This window comes from Etheostoma cragini, chromosome 2 (genome assembly GCF_013103735.1).
Source record: "Etheostoma cragini isolate CJK2018 chromosome 2, CSU_Ecrag_1.0, whole genome shotgun sequence".
Taxonomy (NCBI): domain Eukaryota; kingdom Metazoa; phylum Chordata; class Actinopteri; order Perciformes; family Percidae; genus Etheostoma; species Etheostoma cragini.
Genome location: NC_048408.1, coordinates 10,747,239 through 10,766,177, shown reverse-complemented (window position 1 = coordinate 10,766,177; position 18,939 = coordinate 10,747,239). Strand labels below are relative to the sequence as shown.

The 18,939-nt window shown below is 40.0% G+C and overlaps 1 protein-coding gene across 3 annotated transcripts; it reads right to left on the bottom strand.

The window, feature by feature from the left end:
* Positions 1 to 1,254: 1,254 nt before the first annotated feature.
* Positions 1,255 to 17,993, bottom strand: sh3d19 (SH3 domain containing 19). Of its 3 annotated transcripts, XM_034897559.1 has the most exons (22): positions 17,697 to 17,770; positions 15,048 to 15,133; positions 11,667 to 11,706; positions 10,408 to 10,448; positions 9,729 to 9,768; positions 9,332 to 9,458; positions 8,534 to 8,723; positions 6,987 to 7,997; positions 6,433 to 6,543; positions 6,073 to 6,179; positions 5,711 to 5,739; positions 5,410 to 5,614; positions 5,252 to 5,320; positions 4,984 to 5,127; positions 4,809 to 4,875; positions 3,843 to 3,973; positions 3,665 to 3,723; positions 3,346 to 3,575; positions 2,451 to 2,500; positions 2,175 to 2,361; positions 1,472 to 1,578; positions 1,255 to 1,367 (listed from the first exon to the last, which is right to left on the bottom strand). In XM_034897559.1, exons 2-22 carry the CDS (start codon positions 15,055 to 15,057, stop codon positions 1,257 to 1,259), a joined length of 3,066 nt encoding a protein of 1,021 aa, XP_034753450.1. In that variant the 5' UTR covers positions 15,058 to 15,133; positions 17,697 to 17,770; the 3' UTR covers positions 1,255 to 1,256. The 3 variants fall into 3 exon arrangements, with proteins under 3 accessions (XP_034753450.1, XP_034753441.1, XP_034753432.1); XM_034897550.1 differs by lacking the exon at positions 15,048 to 15,133 and having other exon boundaries at positions 8,534 to 8,702; positions 17,697 to 17,993; XM_034897541.1 differs by lacking the exon at positions 15,048 to 15,133 and having other exon boundaries at positions 17,697 to 17,992.
* Positions 17,994 to 18,939: the final 946 nt, after the last annotated feature.

Sequence of the window (18,939 nt, the reverse complement as noted above, 5' to 3'; positions counted from 1 at the left end):
TATCTATTCCAAAGCTGTAGGGGAAGGTCTGTAGAGAAATAAAATGGCCAAAAAGCTAGCGCTCCTTTTAACATTGAGGGTTATCATCTAAGTTTTCTGGATCATCATAATCACCTGTGTTCTAAGATGAATTTGCAGAACCCTATCCTGCAGTTAGTTCATGCAACTGAGCACTCAATGTCATGCCTCTTGCATGTGCACCTTAGGCCAGTGATCTTCAACTGGGTCTGGGACCCCTAAAGGGGCCACCAAATTCATTTAAGTTATTTCCTAAATAAAATAACATGTATCCAACATATATAAATATATAAACCCCCACTAATGATAGGCTTACTGGCCTATAGCTAGTTGCTGAGATAGCTATACAGAATATCCTATGGATTCACTGTGCCACATCTAAAGATAATTTATAATATGCCCACAATTATTTTAATAGTTTAGCATTCTATTCACTAAAGTATTAAGGCATTAGGCCGCCTTAAACTTTATTATAGGCCCAGTTTAATATGCAACTTCATTGTATACAATACATGATCTCTCTTGTTCAATGGAGTCCTTGGTTTAAAGGGTTAGGACCCTGCATTATGCTGCTGCAGTGTGTCTTGCAGGTGAATCTAATGAAATGTTCACTTCAATTTTGCAGATCACTCACTTTGTTATCCCTTAGATGCATGAGTGATTGGAATATATAAAATATAATATATATAAAATATTTGATAACAAATGGGTTTTATAGAATAAATGTATGCCATTTTCAAAATTTGGGTTTAGAATAATGGTTTGTATTATATTTTGGAATTGGTCCACATAATTCAAATATGTTAATTTGACACCTTTTTAACAGTAGTTTATCTGTTTTGCACTTTTGTTTTGATTCAAAACCAATTCTGAAGAAAGAACTCAAAAATCATGACAATCAAACTAAGTAAGAAAACAGGTCGTCCTCCCTGATTCTTATTCTGACCATGACACCTCGTTCATGGGAGGGAAATGAGTGACCAGTAGGTGGTGCAGTTGCTGAATAATCCAAATTGAACAATATTCAGTATTTAACATCCATTTTCACTCATGTTTATTTATAACCACAATACATTATTAGGTAAACACTTTTCAATTCCAACACCAGAAAAAAAGTACTAAGTTGAGTTGAATCACTGCATTCCAGTTTAAGATAGTCAAACTGCTGAAAACCGCATTTTGTTCTGGTCATCCAACATTGTCCCTTTTGTTTTTGTAGTACTGAAAGCCACATGGCATTATTTCAGTACTCTCACGTAGTTTTTAGGGACCAGGGCTCGTTTCCCTCTCAAGTCACCCAGGAACCATTCATCATCAACAGACTCCAGACCAGTTATAATATCCCCAACCTGAGAAAGAAGAGGAAGTGAGAGGTTATCCCAATAGCAGTGCTTACTGTAGAATGAGCTCTGAATTTGTGCCTTTTATTCATTTTAAAAATAAATCCCTATACCTTCAGAGAGAGCTCCTCCTCACATTCTGACGAAAAGTTGAACAGAGCCTTGCCTCTAGCAGGAGGAGGAGCAGCCGGACTCGGCAGCTTATCACAGGACAGCTGGCCTGGTGAAGACATACACTGGGTTAATTAACGCCCCATATGTGCGCGTAGATTAATCCATAAATCAATGGCCAGAAAATCAATAAATACCATTCAATACCCAGTTCTAGCTACGTAATAATGGATATTTAGTGCTTTTCCCAAACTTATGAAGTATTAAACTGAATATGTTGGTCAGGCCAAACAAGTAACTTGAGTCACCTTCGGCTTTACTGGTAGTAAAATTGTGAGAGGCGCTTTCATAGACCCAATAATTAATTGAGAAATGGATTGGCAGATCAATGGATAATAATAAAAAATTGGTTGCAGCCAAAATGGTTGTGATGATGCTCGTCACCATGAAATGCTACAGTACAACTTTAATGTTTGACAAAGTAGTTGAGTAGTAGTTAGTTACTTAGTAGTTAAGTACCATCGCATTTGTAATGAGTAATTTCACACCTTTTGTTCCTATAAAACACTGGTGCTCGTTCTAAATATTTCTCATCATTGACTCCATAATGAGTTCAATGATGGGAACAGATAGGACGAGATAACGAAGTGAATGGCAGTCGTTTAGTCATATCAACAACAAACCGATGTCGTGAGAACTTCATACCTTTGGTGCTCTCAACATACGCCCTGGGGAACATGCCCTCTCTGCCGTTGAGCATGCCACAGCTCCACTCAGCGTCCAAATGCTGGCTGATCAGGATACATTCGCCCTGTTGAAACGACAGGTCGTCGTCTGAATTCCCCACGTAGTCATACTGAGCCACCACCCACTCCACACCGTGCTGCTCCACCTACAGAGTGAGTAGAACAAGAGAAGATGTACAATATTGGGCTGGAACAAACCTTCATCTCACATTCTCTTTACATAAAAGTTGTTTACCGGAGCGGGTTTGGCCACTTCAGGATGTGTACTTGGAGAAGTAACCATGCCTGTGGGAAAAATGCCATACAGGTGACTTAAAATAAAATCCAATCAGAGAAGAAAATAAAAAAATTGTGGGCACAGTTTGAGGAAATTACTGATGTATAACTGAAATAATGCTGTGTCTACTGTATTTTCTTCGGTGGTTTTGTGACCTGGTAGGGAGTTTACATTTTATAGTTTATTACTTTATATATTAAGAGTATGTTACATTCTATGTGTGTATAATGTGTATATATTTAAATGTGGGGCCTTGTAGGCCAACACAATTCATCTACAAATCCAGTATTTATAAGAGTCAGTATTTCTTTACTAGAATGTAATTCAAAAACTAATTCAAACAGCTTTTCACATTTCATGAAGGCAAGGAGGGTTCCTGGAAATAACCTTATAATGTGGTACTAATTATAGGGAGAACAGAGACAAAGCTCTGCCACAGTTATTTGGGTCGAAGTTTAGTATGTTGCATTTAGTTTATAAGTACTTAGAATTAAGAAAAGACAGTCCTCAAACACCTGCAGATATTATAATTCAACAGCTAACTGAATGGGTTAACTTGCACGAGTATGCTGAGACCTTTTGTAAACAGCTATTTAATGAAATAGAAACACAAGCCCAAATTCCTGACATGCCAGAGAGGGAAATGCAAGCCAACATAAAGCAAAAGGCTGTTCACTGATGGACACAGATGCTCTTTTTTTCTTGAGGATTAGGATAAATATTCCCATTTTAAGACACTGACACACACAGACACACACACACAAAGTATATATAAAATGTATTTATACTAACTCTTGGTGGCCAAACCAACTCATAGCGAAAAAGACTGAATGGCTTTAGTCTTGATGCTTACCAGGCATTGGTATCCTAAAGGACTGTTTTTTCTGCTGACTTGGGGGTGGAGGCAGATCTTCAATGATCTCTACAAAGTTAAGAGGGAAGATACCAGTCGCGACGCCAAGCTGTCCCCGAGCCCAGTCCTGTCCAGCTAACGCCTTGAGCTGGATCACATCCCCCTCAGAGAACGACAGCTCATCGCTGTTCTCCGCCTCAAAGTCGAACTTCGCTACACATCTCGGACCACTTTTAAGGAGGCAACAACATTTCAGACTTCATGTTAGTTCATCGGGGTGGTTTGTAAAGGCAAACAATTTAGGATGTGAAAACAGTACCTGGCTGTTGCAGGTGGTGGCCTCGCTTTCCGTTCAGGGAGGGGTTTGGGTGAATTTGACTAATTGGAGAAATGACAATCAAAATCCTTTAAATCGGGGAATCGTTAACCATACTAAACATGTTATCAAAGGGGTAATCCGTGCAATGCAAGAATTGATTTCAATGCTTAAAACTTACCAGGACTTTGACATAATTGACGGGAAAGAAACCAGTAGATCCCCTACAAGTGCCTGTGTACCACTCGCTGTCCAGCTGCTCCACCATGGTCACCACATCTCCAGCTCGCAGAGCCAGCTCTCCTGGACCCTCTGTATGTTTGCAGAAAATAACTTGGTATTTTGGGAAAAGAATGAATTCTGAATCTCCCATCTGTGCATTATGGATCTGGAGGGGAGGGTATCTATGTTCCCGGAGTCCTATGTTCCCCAGCTTTCCAAAGGTTATTTGTTCCAGCATTTTTTTCCCCCTGTCAAGTGTTAAATGCATGTTTCCCTGGGTCAATATGTCACCCACCTACAGCTTTTAGCCAGCTGATGTTACACTCAGTGAAACCTACGCCCTCAAATATGTGGGAAAGACAGTTCACTTGATTTTAGACATTGATAGCTTACTTTAAATGCAGTTGTAATGGACCTTAACAATTCAAACTGCAATTGAAACGTCCATATTCCTTTGTTCTTTAGCAATTTGAACACTCTTACAATGTTAGTTTATATGAAGAGACATAGGACCCCGGGAACATAGAACCCCGGTAGCATAGGACCCCGGGAACATAGGACCCCGGGAACATAGGACCCCGGGAACATAGGACCCCGGGAACATAGGACCCCGGGAACATAGCCATGACCTTTCTGTTAAATTAAGCTAATCTCCTCCTAGCTCCAGCATAAGGCACTAAGACAAAGCTATCTTAGTTCTCTCCAAAGTTTAAACATACTCCTCCCCAAACCTTAAAAGCTTGCTAATTAGCACACCTAACAAACTAGATACAATTTGCTTAATTATGCTAAGATAAGGTAATTGACATTAAAGTTGTATCAATCTTATCAAATAGGAGTATTTTCCAAAGTGTCAAACAATTTTTTCAATATATTATCTAATTTTAGTGTTATTGTCTAATCTCTGATTACACTGACGTGTCACCTGGATTGAAGTCATGTATGGCCTGCACCTTAAGCTCATTACCAGCTCCACCAGCTGGACTGGCACCCTAGAATTACAGTACAAAGACACTTAAGGTTAATGTCTCATAGCCTACTGGGCAAGGCAGTCTCATGTATCAGTGACAGGTATTTACTCATAGATGAGGACTGGTTACCTGTGGCTGGGACATGTGTGAGACTGAGGAAAGAGGATTGATGACCATTATGCAAGATGTGTGGACTCTGCCTCTGGCTTGTCCAACTTGACAGTCAAACGTGTTGTTGTCAATCTCCTCCAGCAGCAGAAGCACATCATTTTTCTATTGAAAGGCCAGAAAGGTATTCAATCTTACTAAATCAACTCAATGGATCATCCAACCATTTTTGAGGGATTGCACTTGTATTGAAAGGCAATTTGTAAGCCAGTTATAGTAGTTTAGACACCTGAAATGACAGTTCTCCTGTATTACTCCCGTTGTAGTTGGAGGTTGCAATCCCATGAGGAATTTGAAGCTGTTGAACAAAAGCAAAAATGAACCAAGATGTTTATCAAGTGGTACTTTAAACACTATTACAAAGTTGTTCAGTGGGATCTCTCTCACAGTGTACTGGTTGTAAAGACGGTGGCCTGGGCTGGGCCTTGGAGGTAAGGCCGGTCCTTTCCTGTGGGGCTTCTGTGCCTGGGGTTTAGGCGACGCTTCCAACGATGCTGAATAGGATCGACCAGTGCGCTGAATGCTAGGTGGGGTAGGTCTTCCTGGGCTTATTTTGGCTAACGGTGGGCGAGGTGGAAGGGACATCTGCCTCCTGTTCAACACCATCATCAAGTTGAGTAGTGTGTCAAGTTGAGCGTCGTTGTTTGATATTTAAATTCTACTGCTAGAATTCTTTCCCTTTACTCACCGAGGAGGTAGTGATGACTGGAAAGAGTCCTGCAGAAGAATCCAATTGTAAAGTTTTATTGCCGCTAAAACAAATTCACAGCCTACAGCCCTGGAAACCATAGAAACCGGGCTACAACACATACAGACCAAATCAACCTGATTGAAAAAAACTTTATGTGTTCAGAATGCACCATGTCAAAGTTTATGAATAGATATACCACTAATAATACAAAACCTTTTAATTAGACAATTCTGTAAATTAAGTTGTCTGACAAGAATAACCATTTTGTGAGAACCTTTCACTCTTCTGAGATGCTCAGAGGTAGCGCTTGCTGAGTTAATACAGACGTTTCTGATTGCTCAGTGGGATGCAAATCTTACCTGGCGGAGGAGGGAGGGCGTCTGTCTGTGATTCGCCGAGTTCTTCAGGGAGCCTATGGGTTTCTGAGCAGGGAGCTGAGGGGGACTGTCCTGAAAATGATCCGACACTGAGAAGACAACTGTCTTTACAAAATCATACTGTATAATTATGCTCCATGTGTTTTAAAAATACAAACAAATGTACAGTGTGTAACAGATCAAAAAACTTTAAAATACAGTGTTTTGATGGTATAAAAAAGCATTGCATCCATGGCAATACCAAAGTGAACGCATCAAATTTAACAATTTAAGAAACATATTTTGACAGTTATCACATTTTTCATCCAATCACATAATTTACCGCATATGAGAGGGACTCACATGAACCACTTTTTCTGGGGACCCTGATGGTGGTTGGTCTCCGTGTTATATTACAGGCGACAAGGTCCATATTGGTGTCTGCATTCTGCTGAGGCTTGCTCGGGATGTAACCTGAACAAAGACACACTTAACTTTGTAGCTGTGTATTCATGTGAATGAAGAAGCCCTACAATGTTGACAGACAAAAACATTTTAGTCTGTCATTTGATCGATGGTATTTGATCGATACATCAAGCGATTTTAAAATGATTTGATAATTTTTGTCTAAATCGATTAGTCATGAAAGGAATAGTTTGAAATGTTGGGGAATGCGAATATCTGCATTCTTGCAAAGAGGTGAGAAGATCTAATGCTATGTAATCGAATAAGGTTCAATAGTATTTTGAGCTTGTGCGCACACATAAAATTAGCACGTGTCCATTGTTTTGCAGCTACAGCGACATTTTGTGCATGTTACGTTAAACAATAGGTTAATATCCAAATGAATGAATGAATTGATTCAGCGCGGTATTTTGTCTTACACAATATACAACTTCAAAAAAAATGCAACTCACTGGGTTGACTCTCTGCATACTCGTTGTTTGTGACCACGGAGACTGAGTTGTGGTTGTTTATATTAAGGTTGGGTTTCAGAGGTTGCTTAAAAGTCTTCCCTGGACGTGTTGGGGGAACTGGTGGAGTGTCCTCTTCAAAGACGCTGTCGGGACCTGTTCTGTCCGGGATGGGTGTCTTGTTGAATAACTTGTTCAGTTCCTCTTTCACAGCTCGTTCAGCGGGTTTCTTCGGGGGCTGAGGTCTGGGGGCTGTTGTCGGGCTTGGTGGGATGTTTGTGGTTGATACGTTTTGATAGTCATTATCTACACTGTTCAGTTGAGGTCTAAGACCTACAGAAGGTTTAGCAGCAACTGGAGGTTTGCTGGTCGCCTTCCTAATTAGAGGTATCTGTTTGGCTGGTTCAGCTGTGTTTCCCTCCTCGGTGCCAGTCTGGGTCTCAAAGGCCTGGATCCTGGCCTGGATATTGCGGTTGAGGTTCATCTCGTCACCAGCATCATCACCTTGTAAAGCCTCGTCTGATTGGTCAACGATGTCGCCGTTCTCCTTACACTCGTTATCTGCACCAAAGACCTCCAATAACTCCTTTAAATACTCATTCTGGGAAACCACTTGTGGATCAGAGCATATACTGTCACGATCTTCACCGATTTTGACCAAAGTCGGAACTTTGACCACTTCTGTGATCGTCTGCTTTCGGGATTTTGTACGAGGAAGTGGAACAGGGCATTGACCGTGTTGTGAGTCTGGGGAAGAGCAAGTGGTTTCAGCAGCAGTGAGAGGCTTTGTAGCACTATCCCAGTGCACAGTGACAGACCTGCTGCAGGTTGGAAGGGAATCCGCTCGGTGGGTTTGCTTTAAATCTGGCTTGGAGTCACTTTGGTCCTCAGTGTTTGTGGATCCTGCCGTTTTTGTTCCAACTTTCTCGTCAGCGGGTGTAACAGCTTTAGTGACTGGTTCTCTGTCCACTGGTTTTGGCAGTGATGGCCTTGGTGGTTTTTGTGGCTTTTTACCTGGAAGGAGATGTAATGATCATGAAACAGTCATTGTGTGCTGAGTAGAAATTAGTCTCGCATTGCCAGACCTTCCTCCACCCGCTGCGGAGGACGGTCTGGCTGGTCCACAGAGCTCTCCGGGACGAGAGAAAAACACGCTCTGGTTTACTGGAATTTCTCTAAACCAATCACAATTGGCTTGGGCGGTGCTAAGCGCCATAGGGAGCAACACCGTCTCTGCAAAATAACCTCGGGAAGGAACTTGTTTTGGTGGAACACGTGTGTTCAAAAGGTTGTTTTAGTCGTGCAACAGAAAACTCAGATTGGACAGATAGTCAAGCTAGCTGTCTGGATTTACCCTGCAGAGATCTGAGGAGCAGTCAACCATAGTCCTCATAAATCAACCGGAGTTTAAAATGCCAACACAAAGGGAAGCCCAAGGCAACGGATATCTGGCCTAAATGAGGGAAATCCAGCGAAATTTAAGTAGAAATAGACTGAAACTTAAGACTGGTAGTTTGGTACACATCACTGATGATTGTCACGTGCCTCACCTGCAGGTCTTTTCACTGACTGTGGAGCACCACTGCACTGTGGGACAGGAGTGGAGGTGTTGTTCCGAACTGGGTCAGTCTGCGTGGCACTTGTGGTGGTGCAGGTGGCCCGGCGGGGGGCTGCAGTGGGCTTGACAATGTGCTCTTCCTGGGTCTTCTCTTGAATCACCTGGTCATAGGATGGTGGGGGCTAAGTCATGGAAAAGAGAGGTGTTCATATACACTCACGTTATTTTTGCAGTATTTCTGCTTATATTAAGTGTTGAGTTTGTTAGGATAAATTTGATTTTTCATATTATGTCCTCAAACCTTTTTTGGCATTTTAAAGATTTACCAAATGAAGGCTGTTTACATCCTACAGTAAAATAAACGTACACACGGTGTGTATTTTTTAAGCTAACTTTTTTTCAGACCCAATGTATTTACATTCTACTACTTGTGGCAAACAAATTTCTCCACTAAAACTTTATTCCTGGCAGTGTAGGGGAAGGCCTTGAAACAATATTTAGACCCAAATATTGGGAAATAAAATACATACTTTACATTTCGTGTTTGCTCAAAATGATTCCGACAAGGGGAATTTTCAAATTCTGGCTCTACTGTAGCTTCTATAACTCATGACTTACAATTTTAGGCTCAGTTTGTCTTTAGTCTTTTTTATTCTTGGATAGCACAAAACCATTAGCCAAAAAACACCCAATCTACATACTGGCCCATCTGAAAAACCAAGCATTGATTGCTGGTTGAAAAACATAACAGCTGAGTGAAATCAAACACTGCCAATCAGACTAGGTCTACCTGGGAAACAGCCTGGGTGCCTACAGACCAGCCCGACTGAGGAGGACGAGGAAAAACCTCAGAGGTTCCTGACAACCAGTTCCTTCTGTCCAGAGGTTCTGCTGAGAGGATGGTAATCTCTGGTCGCCTGAAATGCAATCGGCACATATCTATTTATGTTTCAATTCAGAATAACAAAATATACATGCAGATGATTTATTTCTCGCGGATAACTCCAGTATTTCTTAGCCAAGCTAGCAAAGCACAGTGCCCCTTTTAGGGTTATATCTGAAGCAAGATGCAACAAATTAGATACCTACAGTTGCATTTCAATCCCCATATACGAGAAGCCAGATATCATGCTTAGAAATAAACATCAACTATAAAGTTTTCTACTCTGGATTTTTGTTTGCATTACCTTCTTTCTCTGGTGTGGTCACTCTGAGAGTTTGTTCTTGCTGTAGGAAGAAAGATCTAATTAATTATGTGGCATAGATTTCCTTGCTTTGACACTTTTTTTACAACTAAAGATAATCATATTTTACAGACTTTTTTATATTTACAGGTGGTAACAATTCTTATATTTGTCAAAAATGTGAAAATACATCTGTATTGTTACATCTGTGGGAGGAAAATTGTGTTCATCCTAAAAAACAACTTCCAATAACTTCCTCCACAGCGCTGTGGAGGAAGTTAGTAACATTTCTTTTAACCAATCACAATTGTCCTGGGCAGCACCAAGCACCGGGCAGAGCCACTGAGCCTCGGGAGAAACTTGTTTTGGTGGAACATGTGTACGTTCAAAATTTGTTTTAGTCGTGCAACAGAAAACTCAGATTGGACAGATAGTCTAGCTAGCTGTCTGGATTTACCCTGCAGAGATCTGACGACCGGTAACCATGGTCCTCAGAAATCCACCAGAGTTTAAAATTAAAACAAAGAAAACGGAAGGAAATGGCCATCCGGCTGAAAAGATTGATAACCGGAATTTTCAGAGGCAACGGAGCAACTAACTAATTAACTAACTAACTAACTAACGTGTATTTGAGGAATTACCCTTGATCTCAAAATGCCACTGAAGCGGAGTTGTGACTTACTTCGTTTGATAGCAGCTCGTATAGAAGACAGAGGCCCTTGGCTGAAAGGAGAGCAGAACAGAGAGCCCGTTTATCATTAAGGTTTGGGGCCACACAGACGAGAGCGGGTTCACAACTTTGTGGGTGACTCAGTTGTTAAAACCAAATGTCTTTAATTACCCGGGAGATAAAGGATTAAGAGTTACGTCTTACTCTTAATGAAAAACTAGACAGAGGAAAATAATAATATTAGGATGATTAAAAAACAACAACACGCGAAAAACGCACTTTATAATTAAACATTTTTTAAATGTCCCCACTTGCGTGATATAATACAGTAAGGTACTCTACATAGCCCATCATTGTTGGAGAATGACTGCAAAAGGGACAAATCCTTGCTCACTGACATGTAAACATACAGTAGAAGTGAAACATGTGATTAAAAGCAGATGGAGTTATTAGTAGGAAAAAAGCAGTGAAAAAAACACTACAAATGAATACATTAAACATTTGAAGGGTGCAAACAAATGAACAATATACATAATGGAACAAGAAACTGCATTAAAATTAAAAATCCAAAGATTGGTAATCCAATCCCATCCTTCGGCCACATGTCAAAGCGTATCTGAGCAAGACACTGAACCCTATTTCACTACATTGTATAATTGTATGTGACAAATAAGAATTTCTTCTTCTTCTTTTTTTTTTTAGATAGCTCAACAAACATTTCAAATTATTCATAGAGCAATAGTTAATAATAATCTAACAAATGTATGACTCAAGACTCTGTTTAATATATGTGTTTAGTACATGTCTAATATCTTTCTAATACAAATCTCCTGTGTTGTTCTCTCACATAACATAACTAAGATATATATCTATAAAAAATGGTTATTCTAAATTATTATTTGTATGGGTCTTAAGGTCAAACATCCTGTGTGATCACTTCCTGTTTTTAAATATGTTTCCAGATCCCTATGAGGTCTACAAGTGTCAATGAGGAGTCTATACTTAATACCTTATTGTCTGTTAACAACAAATAAAAGAATCAGCATCATATGTTTGTCCCCATGTGGACCTTCTGTTAGTCACGGAGGATAAATCAGTGCATTGTTTTGGTCCATTCACAACCTCAACAGCATCAGCAGATCTGACCGTTAAAGGGATAGGGCCCTGTTCCCAGCAACAAAAAGAGTTTGGTGAAACTTAACAACTGTCAGTAAATCCACAACTTGTGACAGTAAAACAAAAAAAGAAACTTGGAATGAAAAAGGACATACCTTAAATGTAAATAGTCTGGCTTGGTTCTTTCAGGATGATCTGTAAAGGAAAACAGAGAGGTGCAGGTTTTTGAAAATGATGAGTAGTAACAAAGATAAGATCCTGGCGCTTATCAACATTGTCACAAAGTAGTGTAACCCTACTGGAATGGATAGAATCCTATATCACTGTATGTGCAATACGGATGAATATGGACGAGCATTATAACATGTGTCACGTGTGTCACATAAGTAAAGGCTGGACTACAATAGAGCTGTTTGAAGTAGTTGGTGAACAGTGTTTTCTGTTGGAGATGGTGAGTGCCTTTCTGGTGGACCTTGGGCTTTTTCACTTTGTAAACCTAAAACATAATGCATAATAATAAAGCATAATATGAGTACTTTAAAGCAAGTAAATGTAACACTGTGGCCGCGTGAAACAATGCTGAAATGTAGTGCAACAGTAGTATTGAAGATACATAAGTCAACCAACAATCAGTTAATCAATAATGTCAGTTACACAACACTATTTATTAATAGTTTTCTAACATTATTTTTATCATGAGATAAAAAAATATCACCGTCAAGTAAGGTCGTAGCAATGGTGGGGATTAGAGGAAGGGTGCATTGAATTTCTCATTTGTAAGAGAAAAAACGTGTCATTTCATCTTTCAAAAGCTACCTAGTCTCACTTTAACTCCTACCCATTGATTCATTTCATTTTAGTTACTACTAACAGGCCGGAAATTATAAACTAGAAATACAAGAACCAGAACCTAACCAGCAAGACTAGCAGTTCCATCTTGATGAACCAGTTAGTCTAAAGTAACACCTCTACATTTACCAAGTGGTGATTAGGAAACCATGAAGCCATGATGAGCAATGCTACACATTTCCATATTTTTACATTTGATTAATTTTCATTAAAATGTTTTCTATTATATGTAATACAGTACAGACAGGACAGCGAGACAGAATAATGTGTACTCTTATCCGTATTGACAGACTACAACAACAAAACAATCAAACATTATAACTATATGACAATGAACAATACAACTGCACTGAATGTCTTCATAAAAATGGAGGCAGCCAAGTCAACATTATGTTAGTTAAAACGAAAGTCAGTGTTAAAATGACGGGTTTTAATTATTGTATGTATAATATGTAACTATACTGTAAAAAGTAGCATTCCCATCGCAATCCATCGTTCTAGTCTAATGAGCAATATCAGTACTGCAAACAATCTTATCTAATAAAAGGTCATTTGTTCCTCATATGTGAGAGTAGACATCTTAAGAATATAGATATATTCAGAAAAAAAACTAAAACAAAGGCTGGGGTTGAAGTCAGCATTTTTGTTAATGTCTTCAGCCTGAAACCATGGCTTCCTTGGCAGTGTAATCCACCTGTCACACGTGTGAATCTGTTAGTGACACAGAGCTACTGCCTCAAGTCACACTTTAACACGTGAGAAGAGTTTATGAGCTTTCACTTAGCAAGAAAGAAGTGTTTTAGCAACTGCCAGACAAAGTGTTAAGCTCTGTAACTTGACACAACAGATCCCTTCTTCCGTGTAAATATGCAGTCTGATATACATTACATAACACAGTTGTCTGGTTACTTTCACCTATGCATGTGGTGTGATGTTGCTTTCGATGCAATGCTGTGCCTACCTGTGAGGAATTCAAGGAATAAAAACCAAAATCTTCAGAATCAAAAGAATATTTCCACCAGGATCCTGCCTCCTGGTCATTGGAGCGAGTGTCTGTGCGCAACCAAGAACTTAAAGTCCCGTCACACACCCACAGACAACAGCAAGGAGAGGGAGGGCCCTGTGACATTTTAGCTCTCCTGTGTTTACCAATCTGATGAACTGGAATGCGGCCGTTCAGGAAGCGAGGGTAGTGCCACACGACGTAGCACTGTCACTGCCTTTTTCCCTAGAAAGTACATTACTCTGTGCTGCTTGTAAAAGTACTCAAATGATTCATTAACTTCAACAGGTTTAACTGCACCTCCACAGCCTTTGTTTTGTTAATAATTCAACTGACAGTTGTTTTTTCCCATAGGGAGAATCTTAACTTCTTTTTGTGTTCCATAGCACAACAACACATAAAAACACATGAATCACACATACAAAAAAAAACACATTACAATGGGACACCCACATAGACACGTCAAATGTGAACACTACAAAGCAACGAAGGTGGTGGTGGCGGTATTACAGTTTGTCTGTTTGTTCAGCGCACACGGCGGTGGGGACATTCCTTAATAGGCTTTATTCCAGTTCAGTGCTTGGCCAGATGGAAATAGTGTGGGGAATACATTCAGGGGATGGTCTGTATTATGGCTGTGTCATTCATGACTGATAGGTATGGGGAGACTGATTGTCTTGGAGGCAATATGTGTGATTTTAGGTTTTTTTGTTTTTTACACAGGTGGCGGTTAGCATTGTCTACCAATACGTATCAATACACCCTCACAATCTCCCTACCCACCACCATACTCCTACCCTCAGGTTTTTAATTTATCTGTAATCTGGCATTTTAGCCTTTATTAGACAGGACAGCTGCAGACATGAGGGGGGAGAAAGACGGGAAGACGTCCAGCAAATGGCCGCAGGTCAGTCTCGAACCCTGAGCCGCTGTGTCAAGGACTGAGCCTCTACATATCTGCGCCTGCTTTACCAGGTGAGCTACCTAGGGCCCAGGTTTTCAGCTTGTTTAAATATTTGTTAGTATTTATTTATTCTTGGGTATGATGATTATTGACTATGTACTGTTGTATGTCATGTCTGCATGTACCTGACCAATTATCTGGATTTGATGTTAATACACTAATTAAACTTTACATAGAATCTTTCATCCTGGTGAGTACAGTACACATTACTTTGCAGATAAGTAGAAGTGGGAAAAATTACTTCAAGAATGCCAAATAAGAACTGTGAATTAATGGAGACTATTGCACACACAAGTACTGCACAAGCAAGATGCTGAAGTAAATACAGTGGAAACTAGAGGGGAAATTGTACATTGCAGACCTCTGCTAAGGCCATGCCCTATCTGGCAATGTTAACAAAAGTGTAAAATATTTTGTGTTTCCGTACTGTGGTTCTGATCACTTTTTTTAAGTGGCTTCTTCCTTGGCCCATTCTACATCCTTCCACCAAGTTTCGTGAAAATCAGGCCTGTAGTTTTTCCGTAATCCAGCTGACAAACTAAACAACAAACCAAACCAAAAACATAATCTTCTTGACAAAAGGTAAAAAAGTATAAAAATAGACAACATAATATAATATAATAATAAAAAACTACAAAAATATCAAGAGATAATTAATGATCACAGTAACACTGTGAACTAAGTCCAGGTTAAAAAAAAAGCTTGAGGGACCCTCTTTACCAAATTTCATGGCAATCCATCCAATAGTTGTAGAGGAATTTCGGGCAGGATCAAAGGGGTGAATCAAGAAACAGACATTGTCATCCCTTAAAAAGCATGTGGATTATAAGAAAGACTGGTTGTGGTACCGCTTGACTGTGCAACCTGTGCTAAACTCACTCGTTTAGAAGTCTTGAAAGAATTTGAGAAAAATGAAAACCCTGCAAGATTTCTTGACGAGACAACTTTATAAGGTTTTAGATTTTATTTCTCATCAGCACACATACCTCTGTATGTGTGGACCAGTGACACATGAAAAGACACAACAAACACGCGAGAAAGCTGCTGAGGTCAGCAGGAAAGGATTCCCTGCACAGCTGCACTCTCACATGAACACATGCTGACATTACTCAGCACCGCGGCAGCAGTCACTGAGCAGCTGGTGAAACAGCTGGCAACAAAAGGGAAAGAAAGAAAAACAGTCTGGCTTTAAGTGTCACACGAAACCAGCACCAGAACAGAATACTAGTGAAGTGGCAGATACAGTCTGATAAAGACAGTCTCTCTCCAACTCTGGCTAAAGTGGCTTTTTCCATCAGGCACGTCACCCACTCGTCACAGTGTGTCATATTCAACATGCAGGCCAGGGATAAACAACATTTACTGTGCACAGATGATTGTTCACAACTATGAATCAAAAGGAGCTGATGGGAACATTTCACAGGAATTGTACCTCGTATTTATGAAAGAAATTACATCACATGTCATTTAGCTGACACTTTTATCCAAAGCAACTTACAATTGATATAGAGGTTGTCTTGCTCAGGGACACATTAGTTGATATATTGCAGCCCACACCACAGGCATGTGTTATATCCACTGTGCCATCACCCCCACCAATTTAAAATTGATTGATTGATTGTACAGATTTGCACTCACTTGAAAAACAAGACAGATGCCAGTGTCATGAGTGACTAACACAATGTGGGCCAGTGAAGACGGCATCAATGCAGATGAGTGATTCACAATGGAAAGAAAACTACCTGAAATGATATCTGACGTGGATCTAAAACGATGAGGGCCAATGATAATGTGTTGTACTCAAAATAAATTATTCTGAAAAGATGGAAAACAGCATCAAGTACAGTTTTGACAAGAAAGGCTTGTTCATGACGCAGCAGCCTGTCTAACAATTCAGACAGCTGGTGGGGGTCAGGGTGTGGTTGTGGTGGTGGTGGTGGTGGTGGTGGGGGGTGTTCAACGCTGCCTGCACATAGCTGGGCAAGGCAGGAAATTAAGAATAACAACACAGAGGGGAAATTCTAACAAAGAACTGAGACAGTTTCAGTGCTCGTATGTGAGGCAGCTGACTGAAAATGAAAGCGGTTGGTTCATCAAATCAACGGCTGAATACTAACTCTACAAATCTGCAAGCAAGCCAGAACTAGGAGGAACAAAGGAGTGTTTTCCCAATGAGGTGTGTGGGCTAAAATTTGGATAACTACTGGGTGGAAACATAAGTGATGTTACTGTAATAAGGTGGCAGACAGGTTTGCCTGCATACAAATTTCACCTACTGTAAACTTCATTAGTGGCTGGTATCAATGACAGGCTCACTTCATAGAGAGCTCCATGATAAGCTAACACAAAAATAATAAAATATAAATATTTGTGCTGCGATGCTGATCAGGTCAATGTTTATGAGAGGGGCTGTACAGGGCATCATTTTAGCAAATGAACCAGAGTAAATCAAACTGCCCTTTAGTATTTTGTTGACACAACCAGCAGTATACTTAATAAGAAGTTTGTGTATCATAGTAACTGGAAGACTGATGCATCAAAGCACAGCTATTAACATACTGGTAAAGATATTCAAATGTGATGCATGCTTTTAAAAGCATGGTGATCTATATAGTATATTAACTCACGCCAGAAGATTAATCTTAAAAAGAAAAGTATATAGGCCTATCTGTCTGGTTGAGAAGATAAAGTAGACAGCTGTTTGTTAGGTTTCAACGGCCTCTGATTAAATAAAAAAGTAATTGAGTAGGATTGTTAAAGGGCTTGGTGGTCTCTTGTCTACAAGTCATGCAGACTTTCAGTCAACTTTCAGTTGCAGTAATTCATTTTTGAAGTACAATATTTGTCCTACTGTTCCAGATCTTCTTCGTTTCCATTGGTTTGTGCAAGGCATGGAAATTAAAAAGCAGACTCCTTGGCATTGCCACACAACAAAATTGCAACGGACTAAAAAAGGGTGCGGACTTGTGTTTCCTGTGGTGGATTACACAAGTTTCAAGAGTTTGCTAAATGATTTTTCATAAACATAAATGATTGAAAAAACATAAATGGTCGGAATATACACTTACATTTGTTAAAGTGTTAGCTGTCATGTAGCCTAAAAGGTGATTAGTAAGGAGTTTGGGCGAACTGATGAAAACGTCCAACCCTCTGCCTGTGTTCTGTGGCCTGTGTTTAAAACAACCACTTCCATGTAAATCACAAAACCTATTAAACATGTCCCTCCGCTCTCTTATTCATCTTATTCATATGCTCCGTTTCGACAACACCTGATTAAATGTCAACATATTTTTAAAACCCTAAGTCGCCGTTAGATGATTCAGGAAACTGTTTGGACTGTCAGCCCGTTACATTCCCAAACAAACATACCTGTTGGCCGGCTTCTGTTCCGGGTGTCGCGTCCCCCCTCTCCCCCCTCTCCCCCCTCTTCTACCAGCCGGGCTTCAGCCATTGGGATTTAAAACAATGTCGAAGTAAACTTTTTTTAATAATAATAACAAATACACCAGAAATCCTTTACTAGAAGGGTAGCTAGCTCATCGGTCTAGACAGTCGATAAAACAGGAGCTGATGTCCTGACCACTGCAAGTGTCAGTGTGTCCTGCCCAGAGCAGCTCTCCCTGGCCGGCTGTGGGCGGAGGAGGTGCCACTCACCGTCAGGCCCCAACAGGCAACACAGGCGCACCCCTGCGTGGGAATGTACACAGGCAAGGCAGGATCAACCCACTGTTAATATGATATCTATGCATGCATGTATGTAAGCTCCAATGCATCAACATTTTAATTGTATATGTTTTAGTTTTCTTGTTCAGACTTTAACAGTATTTTTGGGGCTCGAAAAGTTTGGGCACCCCAGGTAAAAATGTGTATTAATGTGCATAAAGAAGCCAAGAAAAGATGGAAAAATCTCCAAAAGGCATCAAATGACAGATTAGACATTCGTATGATATGTCACAAAAAGTTAGATTTTATTTCCATCATTTACACTTTCAAAATAACCGGGAAAAAAATGGTGTCTGCAAAAGTTCGGGCACCCTGCAGAGTTAATACCTTGTACCACCCCCTTGGCAAGTATCACAGCTTGGACACACTTCTTGTAGCCAGCGACAGTGGGGAAGATAAGGGGGGAAATCGTTCACAAGTGGAAACAAGCACCAAATTTGGTGGGGTTATCCCTCTGGGGGCAATAATTTGAAAAATAACGTTGGCCACTTGATTTTTCAAAGTGACCGCCATTTGCCAAGACTGCCGCCATTTTCAACATTGAAAAACACATCTGCCCACAAAATTTTACTCATGGGACATATTTCAAAACTTTTACCTTTTGAATCTTATGTTTTTGACTATAAGGATGTTACATACATATCTATTTTGTGTTTTGAGAGATTTTTGTGGTATATAGAGTAAATAATGTGAAAAAAACATGCATGTAACATGTAATCCCAAGAAATGTTTCATTATTAAAGCATGTCAAAGTAACAGGAGGTTTTATGTTATTTACTTTTTTGGAGGCACATAAAATCATTGTATCTGTTAATTGTATTCAAGTGGGTGATTATATGTATGTTCATTAAGTCCAACATTGCTAGTCCTGGCACTTACAGCTACACAG